The sequence below is a fragment of the Caretta caretta genome, chromosome 3, assembly GCF_965140235.1.
Source record: "Caretta caretta isolate rCarCar2 chromosome 3, rCarCar1.hap1, whole genome shotgun sequence".
Lineage (NCBI taxonomy): Eukaryota > Metazoa > Chordata > Testudines > Cheloniidae > Caretta > Caretta caretta.
In genome coordinates, this window is record NC_134208.1 from 157,386,366 (window position 1) to 157,408,563 (window position 22,198).

The 22,198-nt window shown below is 47.6% G+C and overlaps 1 protein-coding gene and 1 long non-coding RNA gene across 2 annotated transcripts in view; one reads left to right on the plus strand and one right to left on the minus strand.

Annotated features, from left to right (window-relative positions):
• LOC125633713 (uncharacterized) overlaps nt 1-3,287 on the plus strand; it is a 57,557-nt gene extending 54,270 nt beyond the window's left edge. Inside the window, exon 4 of the long non-coding RNA XR_007355696.2 lies at nt 3,009-3,287. This is a non-coding gene — a long non-coding RNA (uncharacterized LOC125633713). The remainder of the gene's footprint in view (nt 1-3,008) is intronic.
• Nucleotides 3,288-5,029: 1,742 nt separating this feature from the next.
• The window catches only part of CAPN13 (calpain 13), a 68,007-nt gene continuing 50,838 nt past the window's right edge, over nt 5,030-22,198 (minus strand). Inside the window, exons 16-22 of the mRNA XM_048843394.2 lie at nt 22,132-22,189; nt 21,044-21,111; nt 18,787-18,855; nt 17,427-17,505; nt 15,190-15,306; nt 12,072-12,124; nt 5,030-5,783 (exon numbers count right to left, since the gene is read on the minus strand). Coding sequence (XP_048699351.2) covers nt 5,757-5,783; nt 12,072-12,124; nt 15,190-15,306; nt 17,427-17,505; nt 18,787-18,855; nt 21,044-21,111; nt 22,132-22,189 — 471 coding nt within the window. The 3' untranslated portion in view covers nt 5,030-5,756. The remainder of the gene's footprint in view (nt 5,784-12,071; nt 12,125-15,189; nt 15,307-17,426; nt 17,506-18,786; nt 18,856-21,043; nt 21,112-22,131; nt 22,190-22,198) is intronic.

Below are 22,198 nucleotides of genomic sequence, written 5' to 3' on the forward strand. Positions count from 1 at the left end.
TATAAATCAAGTGGAATACCAATTCTTTTAAAGCTACAGCCAGGCAGCCATGCTGAGCCTGACAACGATGAGTTATAAGTTTCTGCCACAGAGCCGTATGGGTGTGCCACCTCAGACCCACAAAAGCAAAGGGACTGCCAATTCATTTTGAAGACTCCCTGTCCTGCAAAGGCTTAAGCATGTGTGTAACTCTGTGGGCTGTAGACCCATTGATTTCAGTGCTGACTTGCTTAACTATTTGCAGGCCTGGGGCCTTAGATACCAGGTGAAATCTGGTCAACGTCAGACTGAGTAGTGACCAAAAGTCAATACTGCCTGGGGCCTATTCAGTGGCATATGTGTATGGAGTTACACCATTTGCTTCCTAGTATTACAAACCCTCCACCAGCACAGCTGGCACTGATTGTCACATGAGGCCAATTTCAATGGGCTGTAAGATCTCGATCCACAAGGGGACTGGGGCGTTCTAGACACCTTGAAAATCACTGGAACAACAATGGGATCCAGAAATGCTGTTAGGCTCCTAGATCATCCAGACAACAAATGTGGAGAGAGAGAGAGAGAGAGGTGCGTAAGAGCGGGATCCACAAAAGCTAGGTGACTCCCCACATAAGCTAGCCAATGCAAGATGATGACAAGAGGGGTGTGTCTTAAGCCCCACCCCTCTGACAGAGTTAGGCACCTAAATCTGAGCTACTGGAAGGAGTCTGCCTTTGCTTGCAACCCATAGCCAGATTCTCCAGAGTCAGGTGGCTTAGGTGCCTAAGCTGTTTCTTGAGAGAATGAGTTAGGCACCTGTCTCACTCCATGCGAAACCTCCAGAAGGGGCGGTGATGGAGGCTTCCCTTCTAATCTTTAGCCCAGTGGTTAGGGTTCTCACCTGGGATGTGGGAGACCCCGATCTAGTTCCCTTCTCTGCCTGATGAGAAGGGGTTTGAACAGTCCTCCTTCCCTCACCCCGACCTGCCCACAACACCATTTGTGGGGAGTGAGGTGGTCTCTGAGCATGCCCACCAAATCAAGTGTGTCTCTCCCTGGAGGCGAGAGAAAGAGAGGTGTGCTGTCTTCCCCCAGTTCATGGGTCTCATGGGGGCTTAGGTAGCAGGAGATAGTCTAGATGCCTGCTTGAGACAGCAGTGCATGTTTAAAGGCAGAACCATAGGTGTCTAGGGAACTTTTACTGCAAATATTCAGGCACTGAGTGAATTTCGGATTAGGTGGCAGCCGATGCTTAATTTGCGCCAGGGCTGAGCCCCTGCGTGGTGGCGGGTTTTTTTTTTTAACCATTTTTTGGCTTTGTTTTTCAGTTTGGAGGAATTAATTTCTGTTGCCAATTTTGGTTGGGTTAGCTTAGTCACACTTTGAAAAATGAAGAATTGTCTGCTTAGAAAACTACTGAAACAGAATAATTTTAAGTCTTCGTGAACCTTTTTTTTTTTTTTTTTTTTTTTGACATTTGAGATCAGTGACACTGCCTGTCTGACTAATGCTTTGTGGGTGTATGCTTTAGAAATATAATAATAGAATATTAGAGATGGAAGAGACCTCAGCAGGTCATCTAGTGAAACCCCCTGCTCAAAGCAGGACCAGCCCCAACTAACCCTGTATCTTACTGAATGCTCCATGTGAGACACACTTTGGAGTTACTCTAACATATTAGCTGCTCCAGCATGGAATGTCATATTGCCACATGAGTAAATCCACTGCTTGCATCTAGAAAGTCTGAAGGAAACTTGTTTTGTAGGTTCTGCTGAAGTATTCTGAAAGTGATATTGCCATGACAACACTGAATAGCCATCATACACCAATATTTGCGTCCTTCTTGGCATTTGCGCAAATAGAGCTTGCATGGGCGCGGGTTGTTTTTTTTTAAAAGTGATAGATCATTAGTTTGTTTTTAATCATCATGATAAGAGCCGATGAGCAGATCTTTTGCCTGGGCTAGGGACGGTCCATGCTTCTTTTGTAACCTTTGGAGGAAAAACTAGTTCCCATGTTTTAAGACGTTAGGACAAAGAGAGAGAGAGTGGAATTCAAATAAACTTGTTCCTTTCCAGTCTGATGTATAGAAGCTGCTAATTAGAAAAAGATCTATTGGGCTATCCAGTCTGTCTTGTTGCCAAGCAAGATTGTTCCCTATTGTCAATTTCCTAATGCACTGTCCGGTCTCATTTTTAGAAAGTTCTAAGCGATGGGCCTACTACCAGTTCTGACTGAATTTGTCCTGGAAGGGGGATCAATGTTACTGACTAGCTCCAACCTGCCTTTTTGTTTTGGCAACAAATATCTCCCTGTTCTGATGAATCTAGTTTCTTTAAATATGTAGAGTGTCTAATTTAAAAAAGAAGTCCTGGTTTTATCTGCATATGTAATTAATTTCCTCACAAAATGGTTCTGGTATTTAGACTTAAAAAAAAAAAAAATAAAACCCCAGAATAATTCTGCTTACACACAAACATTTTCCATTAAATTAAACAGTGATCTCTCTGAAAATACAGGACCCGAGTCTGCTAGCATTTGCTTTACAGTAGTGTACATGGAGTTAATCCTGATTTACTCCAGTTCCTGAAGCTGATCAGGAACACTATCATGTATGAGGATGGGAGACCGCCTGTAGACAATACTTCCAAACATCCCTTATCCATGGATGAAATGGGAGCAAATATGTTCTTCCCAAGGCTTTCCTGTCTTCTTCCATGAGCGTCTTTTAGAATTCCCTTCCCTTCCTCTTCAGATGAAGTCCAGCTTGTCTAAGAAAGAGTCCATGTTCACAAACATGAATACTGCTAGCCATGTGTTATTGGTCCAAGAAAGCCCAGCTCATCAATCAGCGCTGCTTGGCTTGTTGAAAGCCACATTGATAATTCTTGTATGAAAGGCACTTGGGCTGCATCACATCAAGAAGCATCTGAGCTGCACAGAATGGGGAGGAAGGGCTTGTTAGAGGCAGCCAGAGGGCAATGTCTTATTAAACCAATAATGATACTATTTGTGTCTCCCCTTCATAGATCATTGCAATACTGCAAGGCCTGCTGAGAAACCAAGTGCACAACAACCCACGCCCAGATTCACCACTGGAATTCTGCAGGAGCTAGGTACCTCAGTACATACTCTTCTCCCGTGGCCAGCAATGGGGTGTCTCTTTCTGAACTCTGTTCTCTGCATAGCTGGCTAAAAACAAACAATCCTCCCAGGGGTGAAAGTAACTTAAAGGACTTACCGGTACTCCGGAGTCCTGAGCAGGGGTGTGTGGCCTCAACCGGAAGAGGCATGACCTCAACTGGAAGAGGCGGGGCTGGGCCCTTTAAATCAAGATTTTAAAGGTTCCAGGGCTCTGGCTGCAGATGGGAGCCCCGGGGCCTCTAAATCTCCCCCAGAGCTACCAGATGCAGAGGCGGCCGGGAGCCCCGGGGCTCAGGGGCGATTTAAAAGGACCCAGGCTCTGGCCGCCACTACCCCAGCGGAGCTCCTGGCCCTTTAAATCACCGCCGGAGCCCTGCCGCCACTACCCTGGGGCTTTGGCAGCAGGGCTCAGGGCGCACTTTAAAGGGACCGGAGCCCTGCCACCGCTACCCCAGGAGCTCTGGCAGTGGGGCTCCGGTGGCGCTTTAAAGGGCCAGGGGTTCCAGGTGCTGCGGGGAGCCCCGGGCCCTTTAAAGCGCCCCCTGAGCCCCACTGCTGGAGCCCCTGGGGTAGCGGTGGCAGGACTCTGGCGGCACTTTAAAGAGCCCGGGGCTTCGGCTGCTGCGGGGAGCCCCGGGCCCTTTAAAGCACCAGCCTGGGGAAGCTGGTCCAGCACGGCGTACTGGCTCTTGCCAGTACGCTGTACCGGACCGAACCAGCTTACTTCATCTCTGGATCCTCCCCAACCTGCAGTCAGATTAATTTGTATCTCACTAAGCAGAGTAGGGTCCCACTCATGACTGTGGGCTCAGGATGTAACCATAATACAAAGAATCGTTTGTGAAAAGTTTTACAAGTCAGAGTACTCAGATGAGTTTGCCTTGTCCTGGGGCATCCTATGTCGTCTTCACAAGGATTGGGACAAAAAGCAGGGATCTGAGAAAATGTTCGCAAATCCTCACAGTTCCATGAATGCCAGCACTTTGTGGTGCATTATCTCACAGCCTGTGTTCATTACTGGTTAGCCTCTGGGGCTTAGAGTTTCCCTCTCGGTGGGGATCAGAAACAATTGTGTGTGACCTAAGTGACCAGGCACATGCTACAGCTAATGCGTCACTAAAGTGAACAGTTCGTGAACACCCCACAGGCTGAATTTCATTCATCCAATTATTAGGTGAAAATTATAATTCATGATATTTGCAGGAGTTGGGATCAGTTGATGAATGATTCATGAATAGAAAAGAGTAAAATTGGTGCATTGTTTGTAATGGATAACTCAACCAACTTTACTCCCCCAGGGCAAGGTCCTCATATTGTCCTGGTGTGATATTTACATGAGGATATGTTGTGATGTATTAAAGCTGTAATGCAAACACCATCCTCTTGCTATATGAGCATCACCACAAGGCAGCTTCATTGCACCAAGACCCCACACTCCAGCAAAGGGCTCCCACCCAGGAAACTTTGACAGGCCAGATTTTCGAACATGCACTTGCGTGCAATTGCACACTCTACACATACAAATCTGAGTTGATTTTGTACAGAAATGCCCACTTGAATGTGCAGACACAGGGTTGGTGCATGCAAAACTAACAGTACAGGTTATAACTTGGAGCAAATGCAACCCCCTCTTCTGTGATTGTGGGGAAGGGGTGTGGTTCTGCTACTCAGCAAGGAGCACAGAGCCCTGCTCCATGTACGTTCCCTATACAGGAGAAAGGAGAGGGTATGGCATGGGCTGGCAGAGGCAGTTAGCTGAGTATCCATGGATACACAGATCTTCCATCCAGGCTAATAGGGGAGCTGGTGAGGGGTGGGGCTGGCTGTGCTCAGGAAGATGAGAATGCTGGGCAGAAGACTTGGCCCACCATGCAACTCTTAATTCTTTGTTTAAAAGCATGGCCTTTAATATAGTGCAAGCCAAGGCTCTATTCCTGCAAGGCATTGAGTACCCTCACTTCCCATTGACAGCAATGTGAGCTGATGTTCAGTACTGTGCAGAATCCGGTCACAAGCCTGTAGGACATAGCACAACTCCACAGGGAAAAGTCAGGATGAATCCTGCACCCTGAACACAATAGGACAAGCTAAGACCCGTGTCACCCATAGTTCTGAGTCCTCTGTGCTCAGTTGCTTTATGTACTTTCTGTGTTCGCTTCTCAGTACGCTGTGTCAATAATAACAGAGAGAGGCAGGAGGAATTCCATCATAGCTTCTTTTTACACATCAGATTTTTTTTGGTTATAATTCCGTTCCCCGAGGGAAGCTCACATCAGATGCAGCTTCTGCATTTCAGCAAAGCTCCTGCTTTTTTTTAGCTCAACTTTCCAGCTGGGTTGATAAGGAAATCACTGGACTTTGCCCAAAGTCATACAACAAGTCAGTGGCAACAAGAACTCAGGAGCCTTCTGCTTCTTCCTAGTCCCTTTTCTGTCAGCATTAGCCCAGACTGCCTCCTGTTTTATCTCTGTTACCTGTAATCACAGCACACTGTCTCCCAGTGCAGGTGGGTGCGGTTGTTTGACAGTGTATTAGAGCACAGGTGTGTCACGGCAAGCTAGGAACTTTTCTCCTCTGTGTTTGTACAGGATTGAGGTGACTCCTTACCAGCAATGTAGAGCCATATCGCCGCCTTAGAGGTACATGGTAAAAATCATCCACTGGAAGAACAAACAAAATGCATTTAGATAGTTAGAGTAAATCTAAGAAGCAGATGCATAATAACTTAGCACTTAAATACTGGAACATAGCAATTCTCTCATGCTGTGGTCCATGGGGAGGACGGTGGTGACATAATGCTGGTGGATTTTCCTTGTTTCTGGCTGCTAAATTGCACTAAATATTTTCCTAATGTTACTCTTCTACATCAGTAGAAGGATGCCAAGGATGGTGGGTGACGGCAAGTGGAAGAGGAGGTGGTCTGCATGGTGATTAATTAGAGCATAGATAGCTCTAACCTGATAATCCTCTGGACCATGCAACGATGGAAGCTGTGAACCCCTGCTGAAGCACTCTTATTAGTCATTTGTACTGTGCAGGGAAGATGTAATTAACTAAGAGCCATACTACTGAGCTACCCAAATTGGGGCCAGGTGGTTTTTAGGGGACAGTCCAAATAAGATTGGGGCAACTTCATAAAAGAAAAATATTACAGCATTCTACAGTAATAGTTCCAAAGGCTCTGGAAAGATGCAGTGTTCTGGATTATTATGGTAGCATATGGCAGTATTTTTAAGATGAGATAAGTTTGGTACAGCCCACTTTAAAGCACAGCCAGAGGGGTAGCTCGCTAAAGACAGAAAGCAAAGGTGCCCATTTGTCTTCCATTTCTTTCGTTAAACCCAGTTACAGTCACACTCCTACGATGACAGATAAATACCTGAGGGTGTGCCTTGACTGCACTGGAAACTCCACTGAAGTTACGTCCATGAAAGACTGGTGTCAGTGAGAGGAGAAAACACTATATACATATATCTGCTGAGGATCTGGCCCTAAGTCTGCCTAGCTCAATGTAAATTAATGGAGCTATGTTCTTTGTACTACAGGAAGATCAGGGGTGTCAGAAAGGTGGGAGTAGCCACTTACCCTAGATTAAAGCACACAGGAGTCTGTTAGCATCGTGGTCACACTTCTGACTGTAGCATATAGACCTAGCTAGCTCAGGTACCAATTGCTCAGGTACCAAAGCTATGGCCACACGGACTTCAGCAGGGGCTGTATTAGCCTGCCCAGTGCCCCAAGAACGTACTTCTAGCCCATGCTGCTGTGGCTTCACTATTATTGGTACCCAAGCTAGCTGGATCAAAGCTAGCTCATGTATGTCTGCATGCTGCAGCCACACCTATGACTTCAGTGTAAGAGTAAGAGACCTCCTTAGAGTGAAATCCTGGCCCCATTGAAGTCAATGGGAGTTTTGCCATAAAGCCCTGGTCTACACTAGGACTTTAGGTCGAATTTAGCAGCGTTAAATCGATGTAAACCTGCACCCGTCCACACAATGAAGCCCTTTATTTCGACTTAAAGGGCTCTTAAAATCGATTTCCTTACTCCACCCCTGACAAGTGGATTAGCGCTTAAATCGACGTTGCCGGCTCGAATTTGGGGTACTGTGGACACAATTCGATGGTATTGGCCTCCGGGAGCTATCCCAGAGTGCTCCATTATGACCGCTCTGGACAGCACTCTCAACTCAGATGCACTGGCCAGGTAGACAGGAAAAGAACCGCGAACTTTTGAATCTCATTTCCTGTTTGGCCAGCGTGGCAAGCTGCAGGTGACCATGCAGAGCTCATCAGCACAGGTGACCATGATGGAGTCCCAGAATCGCAAAAGAGCTCCAGCATGGACCGAACGGGAGGTACGGGATCTGATCGCTGTTTGGGGAGAGGAATCCGTGCTATCAGAACTCCGTTCCAGTTTTCGAAATGCCAAAACCTTTGTCAAAATCTCCCAGGGCATGAAGGACAGAGGCCATAACAGGGACCCGAAGCAGTGCCGCGTGAAACTGAAGGAGCTGAGGCAAGCCTACCAGAAAACCAGAGAGGCGAACAGCCGCTCTGGGTCAGAGCCCCAAACATGCCGCTTCTATGATGAGCTGCATGCCATTTTAGGGGGTTCAGCCACCACTACCCCAGCCGTGTTGTTTGACTCCTTCAATGGAGATGGAGGCAATACGGAAGCAGGTTTTGGGGACGAAGAAGATGATGATGAGGAGGAGGTTGTAGATAGCTCGCAGCAAGCAAGCGGAGAAACCGGTTTTCCCGACAGCCAGGAACTGTTTCTCACCCTAGACCTAGAGCCAGTACCCCCCGAACCCACCCAAGGCTGCCTCCTGGACCCAGCAGGTGGAGAAGGGACCTCTGGTGAGTGTACCTTTTAAAATACTATACATGGTTTAAAAGCAAGCATGTGAAAGGATTACTTTGCCCTGGCATTTGCAGTTCTCCTAGATGTAGTCCTAAAGCCTTTGCAAAAGGTTTCTGGGGAGGGCAGCCTTATTGCGTCCTTCATGGTAGGACACTTTACCACTCCAGGCCAGTAACACGTACTCGGGAATCATTGTACAACAAAGCATTGCAGTGTATGTTTGCTGGCATTCAAACAACATCCGTTCTTTATCTCTCTGTGTTATCCTCAGGAGAGTGAGATATCATTCATGGTCACCTGGTTGAAATAGAGTGCTTTTCTTCAGGGGACACTCAGAGGACCCCATTCCTGCTGGGCTGTTTGCCTGTGGCTAAACAGAAATGTTCCCCGCTGTTAGCCACAGGGAGGGGGGAAGGTTGAGGGGGTAGTCACGCGGTGGGAGGAGGCAAAATGCGACCTTGTAACGAAAGCACATGTGCTATGTATGTAATGTTAACAGCAAGGTTTACCCTGAAAGAGTGTAGCCACTGTTTTATAAAATGTGTCTTTTTAAATACCGCTGTCCCTTTTTTTTTCTCCACCAGCTGCATGTGTTTCAATGATCACAGGATCTTCTCCTTCCCAGAGGCTAGTGAAGCTTAGAAAGAAAAAAAAACGCAGTCGCGATGAAATGTTCTCCGAGCTCATGCTGTCCTCCCACACTGACAGAGCACAGACGAATGCGTGGAGGCAAATAATGTCAGAGTGCAGGAAAGCACAAAATGACCGGGAGGAGAGGTGGCGGGCTGAAGAGAGTAAGTGGTGGGCTGAAGACAGGGCTGAAGCTCAAATGTGGCGGCAGCGTGATGAGAGGAGGCAGGATTCAATGCTGAGGCTGCTGCAGGACCAAACCAGTATGCTCCAGTGTATGGTTGAGCTGCAGCAAAGGCAGCTGGAGCACAGACTGCCACTGCAGCCCCTCTGTAACCAACCGCCCTCCTCCCCAAGTTCCATAGCCTCCACACCCAGACGCCCAAGAACGCGGTGGGGGGGCCTCCGGCCAACCAGCCACTCCACCACAGAGGATTGCCCAAAAAAAAGAAGGCTGTCATTCAATAAATTTTAAAGTTGTAAACTTTTAAAGTGCTGTGCTTAAAGTGCTGTGTGGCATTTTCCTTCCCTCCTCCACCACCCCTCCTGGGCTACCTTGGTAGTCATCCCTCTATTTGTGTGATGAATGAATAAAGAATGCATGAATGTGAAGCAACAATGACTTTATTGCCTCTGCAAGCGGTGATTGAAGGGAGGAGGGGCGGGTGGTTAGCTTACAGGGAAGTAGAGTGAACCAAGGGGCGGGGGGTTTCATCAAGGAGAAACAAACAGAACTTTCACACCGTAGCCTGGCCAGTCATGAAACTGGTTTTCAAAGCTTCTCTGATGCGTACCGCGCCCTCCTGTGCTCTTCTAACCACCCTGGTGTCTGGCTGCGCGTAACCAGCAGCCAGGCGATTTGCCTCAACCTCCCACCCCGCCATAAACGTCTCCCCCTTACTCTCACAGATATTGTGGAGCACACAGCAAGCAGTAATAACAGTGGGAATATTGGTTTCGCTGAGGTCTAAGCGAGTCAGTAAACTGCACCAGCGCGCCTTTAAACGTCCAAATGCACATTCTACCACCATTCTGCACTTGCTCAGCCTGTAGTTGAACAGCTCCTGACTACTGTCCAGGCTGCCTGTGTACGGCTTCATGAGCCATGGCATTAAGGGGTAGGCTGGGTCCCCAAGGATACATATAGGCATTTCAACATCCCCAACAGTTATTTTCTGGTCTGGGAATAAAGTCCCTTCCTGCAGCTTTTGAAACAGACCAGAGTTCCTGAAGATGCGAGCATCATGCACCTTTCCCGGCCATCCCACGTTGATGTTGGTGAAACGTCCCTTGTGATCCACCAGAGCTTGCAGCACTATCGAAAAGTACCCCTTGCGGTTTATGTACTCGGCGGCTTGGTGCTCCGGTGCCAAGATAGGGATATGGGTTCCGTCTATAGCCCCACCACAGTTAGGGAATCCCATTGCAGCAAAGCCATCCACTATGACCTGCACATTTCCCAGGGTCACTACCCTTGATATCAGCAGATCTTTGATTGCGTGGGCTACTTGCATCACAGCAGCCCCCACAGTAGATTTGCCCACTCCAAATTGATTCCCAACTGACCGGTAGCTGTCTGGCGTTGCAAGCTTCCACAGGGCTATCGCCACTCGCTTCTCAACTGTGAGGGCTGCTCTCATCTTGGTATTCATGTGCCTCAGGGCAGGGGAAAGCAAGTCACAAAGTTCCATGAAAGTGCCCTTACGCATGCGAAAGTTTCGCAGCCACTGGGAATCGTCCCAGACCTGCAACACTATGCGGTCCCACCAGTCTGTGCTTGTTTCCCGAGCCCAGAATCGGCGTTCCACAGCATGAACCTGCCCCATTAGCACCATGATGCATGCATTGGCAGGGCCCATGCTTTCAGAGAAATCTGTGTCCATGTCCTGATCACTCACGTGACCGCGCTGACGTCGCCTCCTCGCCCGGTATCGCTTTGCCAGGTTCTGGTGCTGCATATACTGCTGGATAATGCGTGTGGTGTTTAATGTGCTCCTAATTGCCAAAGTGAGCTGAGTGGCCTCCATGATTGCCTTGGTATGGCGTCCGCACAGAAAAAAGGCGCGGAACGATTGTCTGCCGTTGCTCTGACGGAGGGAGGGGCGACTGACGACACGGCTTACAGGGTTGGCTTACAGGGAGCTAAAATCAACAAAGGGGGTGTCTGTACATCAAGGAGTATTTCAGGCAGGACTTCACGGAGGGTTCCAATAAGAAATGGTGCACCTAAGTTATCGTTCTTATTGGAACAAGGAGGTTAGCCTGGCCTCTGATTAATACATGGCTAGACTTACCTCGCTGCACCTTCTCTGTGAGTGACTGCAGTGTGACCTAGAGGAATGAGTCCCCTAGACAGGGGAGGAGGCAAATGAGTACAAAACAAATTTGGTCTATTTCTTGTTTTGACCCACTCCATCTATCTTTTACATCTTTGGCTGGCAGCAGACGGTGCAGAAGGACTGCATGCCATCCACATCTCATGGCTGCTCGGCAGAAGATGGTACAGTACGACTGCTAGCCATCCTCATCTCTTGCCTGCCTGGCAGAAGATGGTACAATACGACTGCTAGCAGTCCGTATCGCCTGCCCGCTCACCATAAGACGGTTCAATAGGACTGACTGCAGGACTAAAGAGAATGACCTGGTCAAGTCACTCCAAATTTAGTCCCTGCGCCCATGTCTGCCCAGGTGCTCCCAGCCGACGTGGCCAGGAGCACCTCGGACACGACGAGGACGACTACCAGTCGTATTGCACCGTCTGCTGCCAGAAGGCAATGGGTTGCTGCTACTGTGCAGCAAAGCCGTACCGCGTTTGCCAGCATCCAGGAGACATAGGGTGACGGTTACCTGAGAGGGCTCCATGCTTGCCGTGGTATGGCATCTGCACAGGTAACTCAGGAAAAAAGGCGCGAAATGATTGTCTGCCCTTGCTTTCACGGAGGGAGGGAGGGAACGGGGGCCTGACGATATGTACCCAGAACCACCTGCGACAATGTTTTAGCCCCATCAGGCATTGGGATCTCAACCCAGAATTCCAATGGGCAGCGGAGACTGAGGGAACTGTGGGATAGCTACCCACAGAGCAACGCTCCGGAAGTCGACTCTAGCCTCGGTACTGTGGAAGCGCTCCGCCGAGTTAATGCACTTAATGCACTTAGAGCATCTTCTGTGGGGACACACACACTTGAATATATAAAACCGATTTCTAAAAAACCGACTTCTATAAATTCGACCTTATTCCGTAGTGTAGACATACCCTGACTTTCAGTGGGGCGAGGATTTCACCCTTAATGCACAATTACATAAGAAGATCTTACCACACCCCTCGTGCCAGCTTTTTCAAAAGTGATTCAGAGAAGGCGGCACTAGTAATGATTCCACTTTGGATCTGAGGAGGAGAACAAGAATCTATGAAGGCAGCAAAGGGCACAAATGCAATGAGGGCTCCTCACCTCTGCTGCAGTAAAGCAAATCTTTCCATCCTTTGATAAATTACGAAATACACCTGGGGAGAACAAAGACAGCTTGACTTTAATAGGAGGAGGTGGGAGGAACTTGTAACAGATCAAAGTTGTTTCCATTCTGGAACAGCCCAGTGTCATCTAGTCCAGTATTCTGTTTCCCTCCCTGGCTGATGCCTGAAGATTCACAGGGAGACCAGATGTCTCAGGTTTATAGGGACAGTCCCAAAATTCAGGGCTTTGTCTTATATAGGTGCCTATCACCCCCTACCCCCTGTGCTGATTTTTCACACTTGCTGTTTGGTCATGACACATACATAATACAGCTCACAATGGGGTGGGCGGGAATTCAGCCCCCCCCCCCCCATCCACTGGCATCTGGTGATCACGGTTTTCTCTGAAGCAACTCACAGGTGATCATTAAGTCTTGCAGGCTTATCAACTAGTAACGGCAGGTGCTGTCTCGATTCACATAGTTGTCAAAACTAAAGGTGGTCAAAAGTTTTCCAACCAAAGGTTCGGCTGTAGGAAAATGTTGATTCATCAAAATCTAATGGTTCCCATGGGAACATGGTGGTTTTGGGTGAAATTTCGTTTAGAAAAAGATCAAAGGGCAGCATTTCCATAAGGCTGAAATGTAACATTGCTTTTTTTTTTTCATTTCAAAACTTTATTTTGTATTAAAATAAAGTTGAAGTGGAACATTTCAATTGACATGACCCTTTTTTTAAAAATTTTTTTAAAATTTGCCACTTTGTTCAGATTCAAAATGAAAACAAACCTAAAAATCTTGGTATTTCCTATGATATGCCTAATTCCTGCCCAACTCTAATCAAAACATCTTTTGACACCCCCCGCCCCCGAAAAAAAAAAAGCTCAAGACTGGTTGGAAGATCCAAAATCATAGAAATGTAGGGCTAGAAAGGACTACAAAAGGCCATCTAGTCCAGTGGCTCTCAACCTCTTTGGGCCCAGGATCCATCTGTAAACTTTGATGGCCTATTGTGACTCAGTAAATAGATTTAGTATCAAAAGAATATGGCTCACTAAATATTTCTTGCCCACAATATATAATATACATGAATGTAAAAAGTACTAAATAAGTACACTGCGTATACCAGCATGTGGGCTCCTGCCGGGGGGTGGGGGGGCTGGCTGGGGTTGGTTCCTCCAAGGTTGTAGCGCTGATCACTCGAATTTTGGCCAGCCAGCCCCCTGTCATCATGACAGAGAGGCAGCTGGGCCAAACCTGAGCAGTGCTGTGACTCGGTGCATCAGGTCCCAGGTTAAGGGTACAACCATACTGTAACCTGGTTTCCTAACATGATGTATCAATGTAGATCAGGCTTAGGTGTCTTCCTAGGAACAATGTGCAGCACTAATGTTTCCTACTGTAGGAAATGAGTCACTGGTGCCTTCTCTATCTCCATTTAAGTATGGCTTGAAAGTAGAAGTTGCTTTTGGTTTAGGTCGCATCACTCTGGTTATCTTAAGAATATGAGTAACAATTTAATGGGGACAAATTTTATCTTCCCTTCTGTATTCACATCATGAAGGTGGACTGCCTCTTATTCCCATTTGGCTCAGTTATCCTCACCTGAAAAAACCCTCTTCACAGATTTGAAATGTTTGAAAAAAATGTATTATATTAAACTTTGAGGAAAACGATAATTCAAAGACCCTAGGGCATTTTTAGGTGCTTGTTATAGACATCAGTGGAACTTTCAGCAATTCCTTTCAAAATGGATTTAAGGGTCTTTCTACCAGCACTTACTGTGCAAAGGGGCTTTTATAAAACCATTTATTTGTTAAAAAAGATGCAAAAATGGACACATTTGTAGCCGGAAGAAATTCCACCCACAGTGAAGGACGTTAATCATCTTGGAAATGTTGAGCTTCTAATGTTGTTGTTCTATTGTATACATTTTTTTCATTGAGTTAAAATTGGAGATTCTCAAACTCTGAGCTGACTCTGCTTCCCAACCTTGAAATGATGCCTGAAAGCACCATAAGGTGTCATTGGGTTTCCAATCACTGGTCCATGTCACCAGGACCCCAATCCTCAAAGGTATATAGATGGCTAAGGCCCATTGAACTCAATAGGTATGAGGTGCCTAAATACCATTGCGGATTTGGACCCAGGATACCAGCTGTCCTGGGAGTCAGTGAGGACTGCTCATATTCTCCAGTAGAACAGGTCTCTAGTAGCTGCAGTTGAGGCTTGTCACTGGTACTCAAGGCTCCTCCTAACCTTAATGACAAGCCTCTTTTGCTGGTCATGAGTGCCCCATCCCTTCCCATCTCTGATACTGTTGTATGTGCTCCTCTACTCAACAGAGCTTGCATGTCTCCAAATCGCTCCAACCCAAGTTCTGTTGCAGGCTAGAATGCACAATGCTGATTAAAGGTGGCAGATGCTGCCTAGGACAGTCAACGTTTTACGGCCCAATTTATTTCATGGCTTCCCCCAGTACAAGGCCCACAGCCCAGGCCACATGCCTCCAGCAATGGAAAGTCCAGTGGGGTGGAAGAAGGGGACAACAGTGTGTGTTGCACACCACCTCCACTCCACTAAGGGCCCAGAGTCCACTAGGGCAGCACGCACAGGGGTTGGGGCCAGATCAGCCAAGAAATACACTAAATCAGCACATCTCTTGGGCTGATGGGGCTCTGATGTAGCCATGCTTGGAAAAACTGTTCTCTTCTAGCAGTGTCTCCATAGGACATCATCCACAGCGATCCTGCCAGTTGTTCTCTCCCGGCATTGAATCTCCCATGAAAGAATAGCTGCCCCCCTGGGTGAATCTGGCCCTGTGTCTGGTAAATTAGTGTCAAGTCCCCAAAGGCAGAGGGACACTGACCTAGCCCAGTTCCTGCATTGTAGCAGGTTCATTCTTTCTAAACTATTCCCTATAGATAGGCATCTTTCCCTGGTTCTCAGCAAGGACAATGAATTCCCTATGCTGGCAGGCAGCCAGTGCCATTAGGCTGTATTGCCTTACCCTGTAGTGCTAAGGATATTGTGATATGTGGTTGATGCAGTGTAAGCCCATATTTTCCATGTTCCGAGACCCTCACAGGACTCTAGCTAGCCAGGAGCATGACTTACTTGCCATGGTTTTGAGACGGATCATGCAGCACACAAAATCGGGGAAACAGATTCTCATGGAGGAATCGCTGTACCTCAGAGCCATCAGATGGAGGAGCTGGTCATCGACAGCCAGGCCTATGAGCAAGAGGCAGAAAGGGCAGCGAACATGATAGCAACAGGAAGAAGCAAGGTCCAGCCATCCTCTGAAATGGCAGGGAACGGAGGCTGCTATGTATGTCCAGTTTGTACACCTACCAGGTGACCCATCCCTGCTTAATGCCTCCTTGAGGGCCCTCACAAATAAAGTCCAGTCAAAATTCCTTCCCAGCCTCAAGTCTGGAGATCACTTGCACTTCGTACGTGTGAGCAAGAATCACAGTAGTAAAGCAACTAATCCCATTCCCCTTTGTTAATCCATCGCAGGCCGTGGACATGTAAAGAGAGTGCTGACTATAGCCTTAAACGCTTAGAACCTGGCTACACTCAGGATCTCCCTGAGTCCAGACTTGTTGAAATCTGCCCTCAAGACTTCCAGGCACTGTCTAAGGATCCCACCATCCCATCTTAAACTTGTAAGTGGTCAGGAGTTTGGTGTGGGCAGTTCTGGGGTATGGCATGTACTTGCCCCTGAAATCCATCTCTGTCAACATCTCCCCATTCTTCAAAAATACCCCTACCCTTTTAATTGCAAAGGCATGCATGAGTGTATTCACTTGTTGGCCCTAGAAGGGTTGACCTACCCCCTGCCCTTTCTTTGCCCTTGTGCTCAGATCCCTTTGGCTGGGTTTGTTAAAGCTTTAAGAGGGTGGCTTTTCATTTTAAGTGGTTGGAAATTATTCCGTTATATCACTGAGCATCCCAAGCACATCATCAGGTTGATGCTTATGAACAGATGGGGCCAGTTCCTCATCTGGTGTAGAACAGCACCGAAGCCAATGGAGCTGTGCAGATTTACACCAGTTGAGGATCTGGCTTATTATCCTTCTTAACTGAGGCCTTAATGTTTAGGATAAGCTCCTGCTTTGCTGACTACTGATGGACTCCAGCAAAATGTTTCAACACATGCTTAATTGGGGCCTATATTTAGCAGCATTCTTGGGGTTAATTAGGCACTGATATGCTAATACTGGGTCTGATTATTCTCCTCCTACTCCTTCCCATCCCCTGCTAAGAAAAACCCATGCATGAGACGAGGGAGGCAGGCTCTTGGGGAGAAGAATCTGGCCTGTGCAGTATGGTGTGGGAGGAAGCAAGGTGCTGGGGAACCAGAGTGTGTCTCCCCTTCAAAAACTGCTTAGAGGGCACAATGTGCTGAATTTGCCATTTTTTAAATATTCCTTGTTTATCCCTTCAGTATCTGCATGTGTGCAACCTTACTCCATATTTTATACTGTAGTGCCTTTATTACAACAGTGATACATTTCAGATCCCTGAACTCAGAGCTTCTTGCTACACCCTGATGACACATCAGGAATTTCAGTCTCTAGAGACCATGTTATATCTTCCGCCTGAAAAAAAATCCACCAACTTTGTGGCTTTCGTTGATTACGTTTTGACTAGAGATCCCCATAGGGGAAAAATTTATATTCTATTGGCTAATGCAACTTAAATGGCCATTTAGCTAAATGGAAGAATCTCTAATGCAGATTTGTTGGACAGGAGCTTCCTCTGGGATATCGTATCGCATATACAAAATGTAACCAGATAGAACTAGACAAATTCAATCATGCAACAGAAACCGGCTTGCTTGCTTAAAATTGCAGCACTAGTCTAGCCACCAGAGGTCAGTGCAAACTAAATAAAAGGTCTTTCAATGCAGCTTTCTCCTATATAATCAGTCAGAGCCCTGGAGAGAGACTGAACGAACTAGCAGGACAGTGGCTGTTCAAACTGCCTTGCTCCTTTCCCCGATCAAGAGAGAGCACCTCCAGGGGTGAGATGGAAATTCATGCTTTCTTTGGCCTCTTTGCTGAGCCTTATTGGCCTTTCTGCCACTTGGCAAATATTCATCATCAGCACCATCTCAATAATGCTCCAATTTATTCCTGTGCTGCAGGACCACTCAGCAGGGGAAATGGCTTCTTTCTGAAACATTCTCTTTGGATTGGTTACACGGGGAATGGACAGTGATAGTTCTGTCTTTGTGAGATGCATTACTCGCAGATTATGCCAGGAGCAGGATCTCACTAGATCTTCCATACAATCCCTCCACCCTCATCTTTCCACCCCTCTCTTCACAGCACAGCTGACCATACCTGCTCTCTGTACTGCATTCCTCAAATCTGAGACGTCCAGGAATCCAGAACCGGTTCCCTCTTCCCTCCTGAAAATATCCTGGAAACCGTTTTGACAGAATTCAGCTTCTTTCTTTTGAGCCAACGTCAGTGGCCCAAGCTTGTGCTATGACCTAGCACACTGGCCACTTGCCAATGCATTTCACTTTCTCCTTAATGAATTAGCTTAGTGGAAACTCAGTGCAACATCTGCAGGGTAAACACGTCTGAATGTTTATATATGTGTGGCCTTTCATGTACTTCCCCTGCACTGTTTTACTAGTTCAAACCAAAGCTTGCATCTCCATGACTCTGTCAACAACACAAAGAGCCCATCAATAATGACTCATCTAAAAGAATAGTTGCAGACCTCATTTCTATGGCACTAGGTGGGGTGACATCCTTCTGTACACTCCATATTCTAAATACAATAGGTTATGTACTCAGCTCCATCAGCTTGAATAGGGCTACGCCCACTTATACAACAGATGAGGATCTGGCCTAGTATGTTTAGCTTGGCCAAAAGCCATCTTGTGAGATACTAACCGTCACCAAACGTTGGTAGGATGTAAAAACCAAGCATGGAGAACAGTTGTTCAGGATAGCCCAAACAAATTTAATAGGGTGTAATAGGTGAAATTTAAACCAAGGAACATTGACTGTACCAGAATGTCTTTCCTAATTCTGCGGTGCCTTACTCTGTCCTAGAGTCTCTTAAAGAAGGTGAGGCCTGGGGGGGGGGGGGGGGGGGGGGGAGGGGGTGGTGGAAAGGAGCCCTGTTACAGTATTGGCATTGTTTAGAGAAGATAGTGGAAAACCAAAGTCTGTATTGGCCAGGGAGCATGGACTTTCCATTGTTTGCATTATCCTGTGCAATTTGACTGGCCGCCATGAAATATGGCAATAGCCTTTTACAGAAACATATGATGGATAATAGGTAATCCAGTCTAAGTGCTTGTACTCTTCAGGGATACTCACCATCTTGCCACTGCATATGAACCACCACAGTCCCACTGACCTGTAGAATTACTCCTGTGTATGTAAGTGCAGGACTGGGAACCCAACACCTTCTCTAACCTATTCCTCAGGATCTGCCATACAGGCAGAGCACTTAGTCCTTGGCAGACCTGTTCTTACCCTTCAGAATGTTTGACGGAGGCCTCTCAATCCAATATTTGAGCTCCCTACTTTTGAATTATAAGGCAGATGCTTTATCTATTAAGCTTCAGAGCCTTTGTTGCGGTCTTTCCCCCACACTATTTTAATTTCATAGTGTCTGCATCCCCTTGATTAAAAATGCAGCACTAGGTGAGTAAACGGGTTACTGACAGCTCACATGTACCTTGTACTTAGCAAGGTATTTCCAGAGGTGCTTAAATTCTTGCAGGGAGAGTCTTCCATTAGATTTGAGCTGCATCTGTGGTTAAGGCTTAAATGTTTAATGGCAGCTAATCTTGGGTTTCCTAGGAACAGGATACAGGAAGCCCCCCCGCCCCATGTGAAAAGAGCCCTGCTAAAGGAATCCTGCTGCCACGAAGGTTGGAATGTCAGGCTTTAAGCTGGGGAAGGCTAAGGTATTCCTTGCTCTGAGCAGCAGTGTGAGAAGCTATAGAAGGCACAAAATAAACGTGACAAATTGTAAATGTAGCTGAGGGCCATTAAGCAGCAAAGTTATATAGTGCCTTTCACAGCAACGGATCATGAGGCTATAAATCCAATGTATGCATGGCCCCATGGAAATGCAGCCACCTTTGGGGAGGAGTAAAAGGTGCTGTGGTCTAAATCCCCAACCTCCTCACTGGTGGTTGGGGCCCACTGGGCATTACCTGTAGCTAGATTCTGGGTATGTCGACACTGCTACTGAACTTGATTGTTGCACAGATAACTGCAAATGTAGGTACTTAGGTTGCTAGCCCATGCTGCCACAGCTGCACTGTTAGCATAGGTAACAATAGCTAGATTAAAGCTAAGCCAGGTACGCCTCCCTTTGTCTTCTCTGAACATACTGGAGTGGGGAGCAGCCGTGCAGTCATTCGCAGGCTTGAGCTGGGAGGGGAGGATAGAGCCTCCTCAGCATAAGGTGTAGACTAGTCATAGCCCCATTCATGGTATTAGCCCCCAAGAGCCACACGGATCTATATTGCACCTGCTCCTACACTGGCACAAGGCATTTACATGCAAGGCTGACAGCGCCCCCCCCCACCCCCCCTGGTCGGCGGCAGGCAGGCAGGCTAAAACCTGGGGCTGCTGGAGCTTAGTGCATGAGCCTCTACCACATGAGCTAAAAGCCAACTGGCTCTTAGCAAAGGCTGTAGAGCAGACTCATCAATCAACCTCCCTCTCTCTGTGCCACTAGATGGGACAGAACACCACACCCACAAGGTGTGTGGGTTCCACACACTCCGCAGTTCCATGAAGGAGGTGCACTATCTGACCCTGCGAGTCCTCCTACACTGCTCTGTTCCCTGCAGCGAGACTGCCTCTGGCCCCTGCCTCTCTCAGGGCTGCCGAAGCCGTGAGAACGCAAAGCCCCCTTAAAGAGTAAGTGGGTGGTGCTGCCCTCAAACTTGGCTGAAAGAGGCTGCTCCAGTCTTTAAGGGCCCGTACAGGTTACACTGTATAGGGAGTGGGTAGCAATGTAGTGAATGAAAAAAATCCATCTGGAATAAACATGGAATGGGGGGTGCGGGAGTAAGTGGGTGGGAAAAGTGGCTGTGTCAGCACCCTCCAAGCGTCCTGCATTCCGTGCCTGTTGAGGGTGCAGTAACAGGAATGCTGGAAAGAAAGCAACTGGCTGCAGGTCATTTTTATTCATTTGCTGCAATCTGTAATGGTCTGGCACTGTCTCGGAGTTATTTGAGGGCCCGGAACAAAAGGACAGCATGAGAGCGTACAGCGGGGAGAATTTATGTTTTCATCAAGGAGCTCTCTTGTTTTACAATGGCCAGCAATGCATTTCCACTGTTGTCTTGTTAACAGTTGGAAGACTATGCCATCCATCTAACTAGAAGAGGTATACCAAAGGATGAATAGTTTGCCAGGCGTTCGCCTGTGATTCAGCAATGACACATTGCTGCTGGCCACTGCAGCCCTGGCTGATGTCAGGGGAAAGACAATCATAACTTCATTGGTCTTGACATAAACTTAGAGCAGCAGGCTTGGCGTTCCAGTTCACAGGCAAGCCAAGCTTGGCAGCCTTAGAGGAAGGATGGGAAGAAGTAGTGTTAGGTTGAGCTATACAGTGGATCTTAGTGAATCCCAACCTAGTCCTTTAGAAGCTGTGACATGTCCAGGACTGGGGCCAAGGCTTGTTAACCATAGTGCCTGGAGAGTTTGGAAGATGAGGACTATGTAATTAATAGAATAGGTTTTAAAGTAACTAGGGAAGGGCCTACAGCACCCAGCGAGCTCCTGACAGCAGATCCCAAGCCCCAGCGAGAGGGTGCATAGTAAAGCCCTGCATACATTGTGGGAAAATTATTTGATGCTTGTGGCCAATATTTATTTGCAGGTTGTTCCAGGGGGAACAGCTGAGCCACAACTGAAGGAAAGGATGGGCTGCACTGAGGGGAAGTTTTTTGCCTTTGCTGAAAGGATACATCCATCAGAGCTAAAATGCCTCTGCATGACTCAAAGCAGAATCCTCCGCCCAGGCTGGCCATTTGATCTATAAGAATTGACAAAACAAAAGTGATCAGACAAAGAACAAAAGACACCCTGGGTTAAGTCTCTACCTCCAGAGAGTGGGGCTCCAACCTGGTCACTGTTAGGATGGGTAGGTCGATCTTAGTCTTGCCCCGAGTGGTTCATATCACTAAAGGACCCCCAGGACCGGGCACGGGATGCTGCCAGTCGGGCCTGAGGTGTGTTGGAGAAGCTGGGGGGGGGGGGGGGAGGGAGAAGGGGTGTGTGTGTGTGTGAGTGAGAGAGAGAGAGAGAGAGATATGTCTCAAATGAACCCCTTCTGAGGGATGTCATTCAGCAGTGACTGAAAGGTAACTAGGTCCCATAGAAATTTGGTGATCTCTCTCCTCTACTGTTGTTTTACCCCTCCTTTTTGGTCTCTGTCACATGCTGTATCCCATATCTGAGAGGTAGGGGGAGTGGTGCAGGCCAGGACTAGACTTCCACCAGGGAGTGTTGCAGGTGGGCATGGAGATGACATGGCAGAGCTGTGTGAGAGGTAAGGAGTGGGAACAGTGTGAGGACCTGTGACTGGATCCCATAAAAAAGCAGGTATGCTGCAGATCATGGAGGGGGCCTAAGCAGAGCTGTGTGGTGATCTAGTCCTGGATCGGCAAGGCACTCCGCAGGTCAGGAGGAAGGGCTATGTGGGGACCCAGGACTGGAAAAGGAGAGGTGCTGCTGGTCCCACTAGAGAGTGCGCAGAGGCACAGGGGCATGCCAAAGCTCAGTAGCTTAAGCTGCAGCAGCCGCTCTGAGCATGCAGACAGCAATGTGCTAGGAAAGGCTAAGTGCCGAGCTGGATTGGAGCTGTGCAAACATTATTTTTTTAATAAAAATTGAGCATAAAGGGAACCCCAGAGAGGTTTTTCAGTTCATCAGAGGCCTACCAATCCTACTGAGCATTTTCCTGGGACCATCAGGGTTACATCTATGGCTCCATCTAGATCACACTAGATCCAGGGTAGGAAAACACCATTAACTGGATCATAAAGAGCTTTACCTTCCAGGAACACTTCATTGAGGAGCCTTTGCAGCTGCGAGGCATTGATGTCTGAACCCTAATGCAG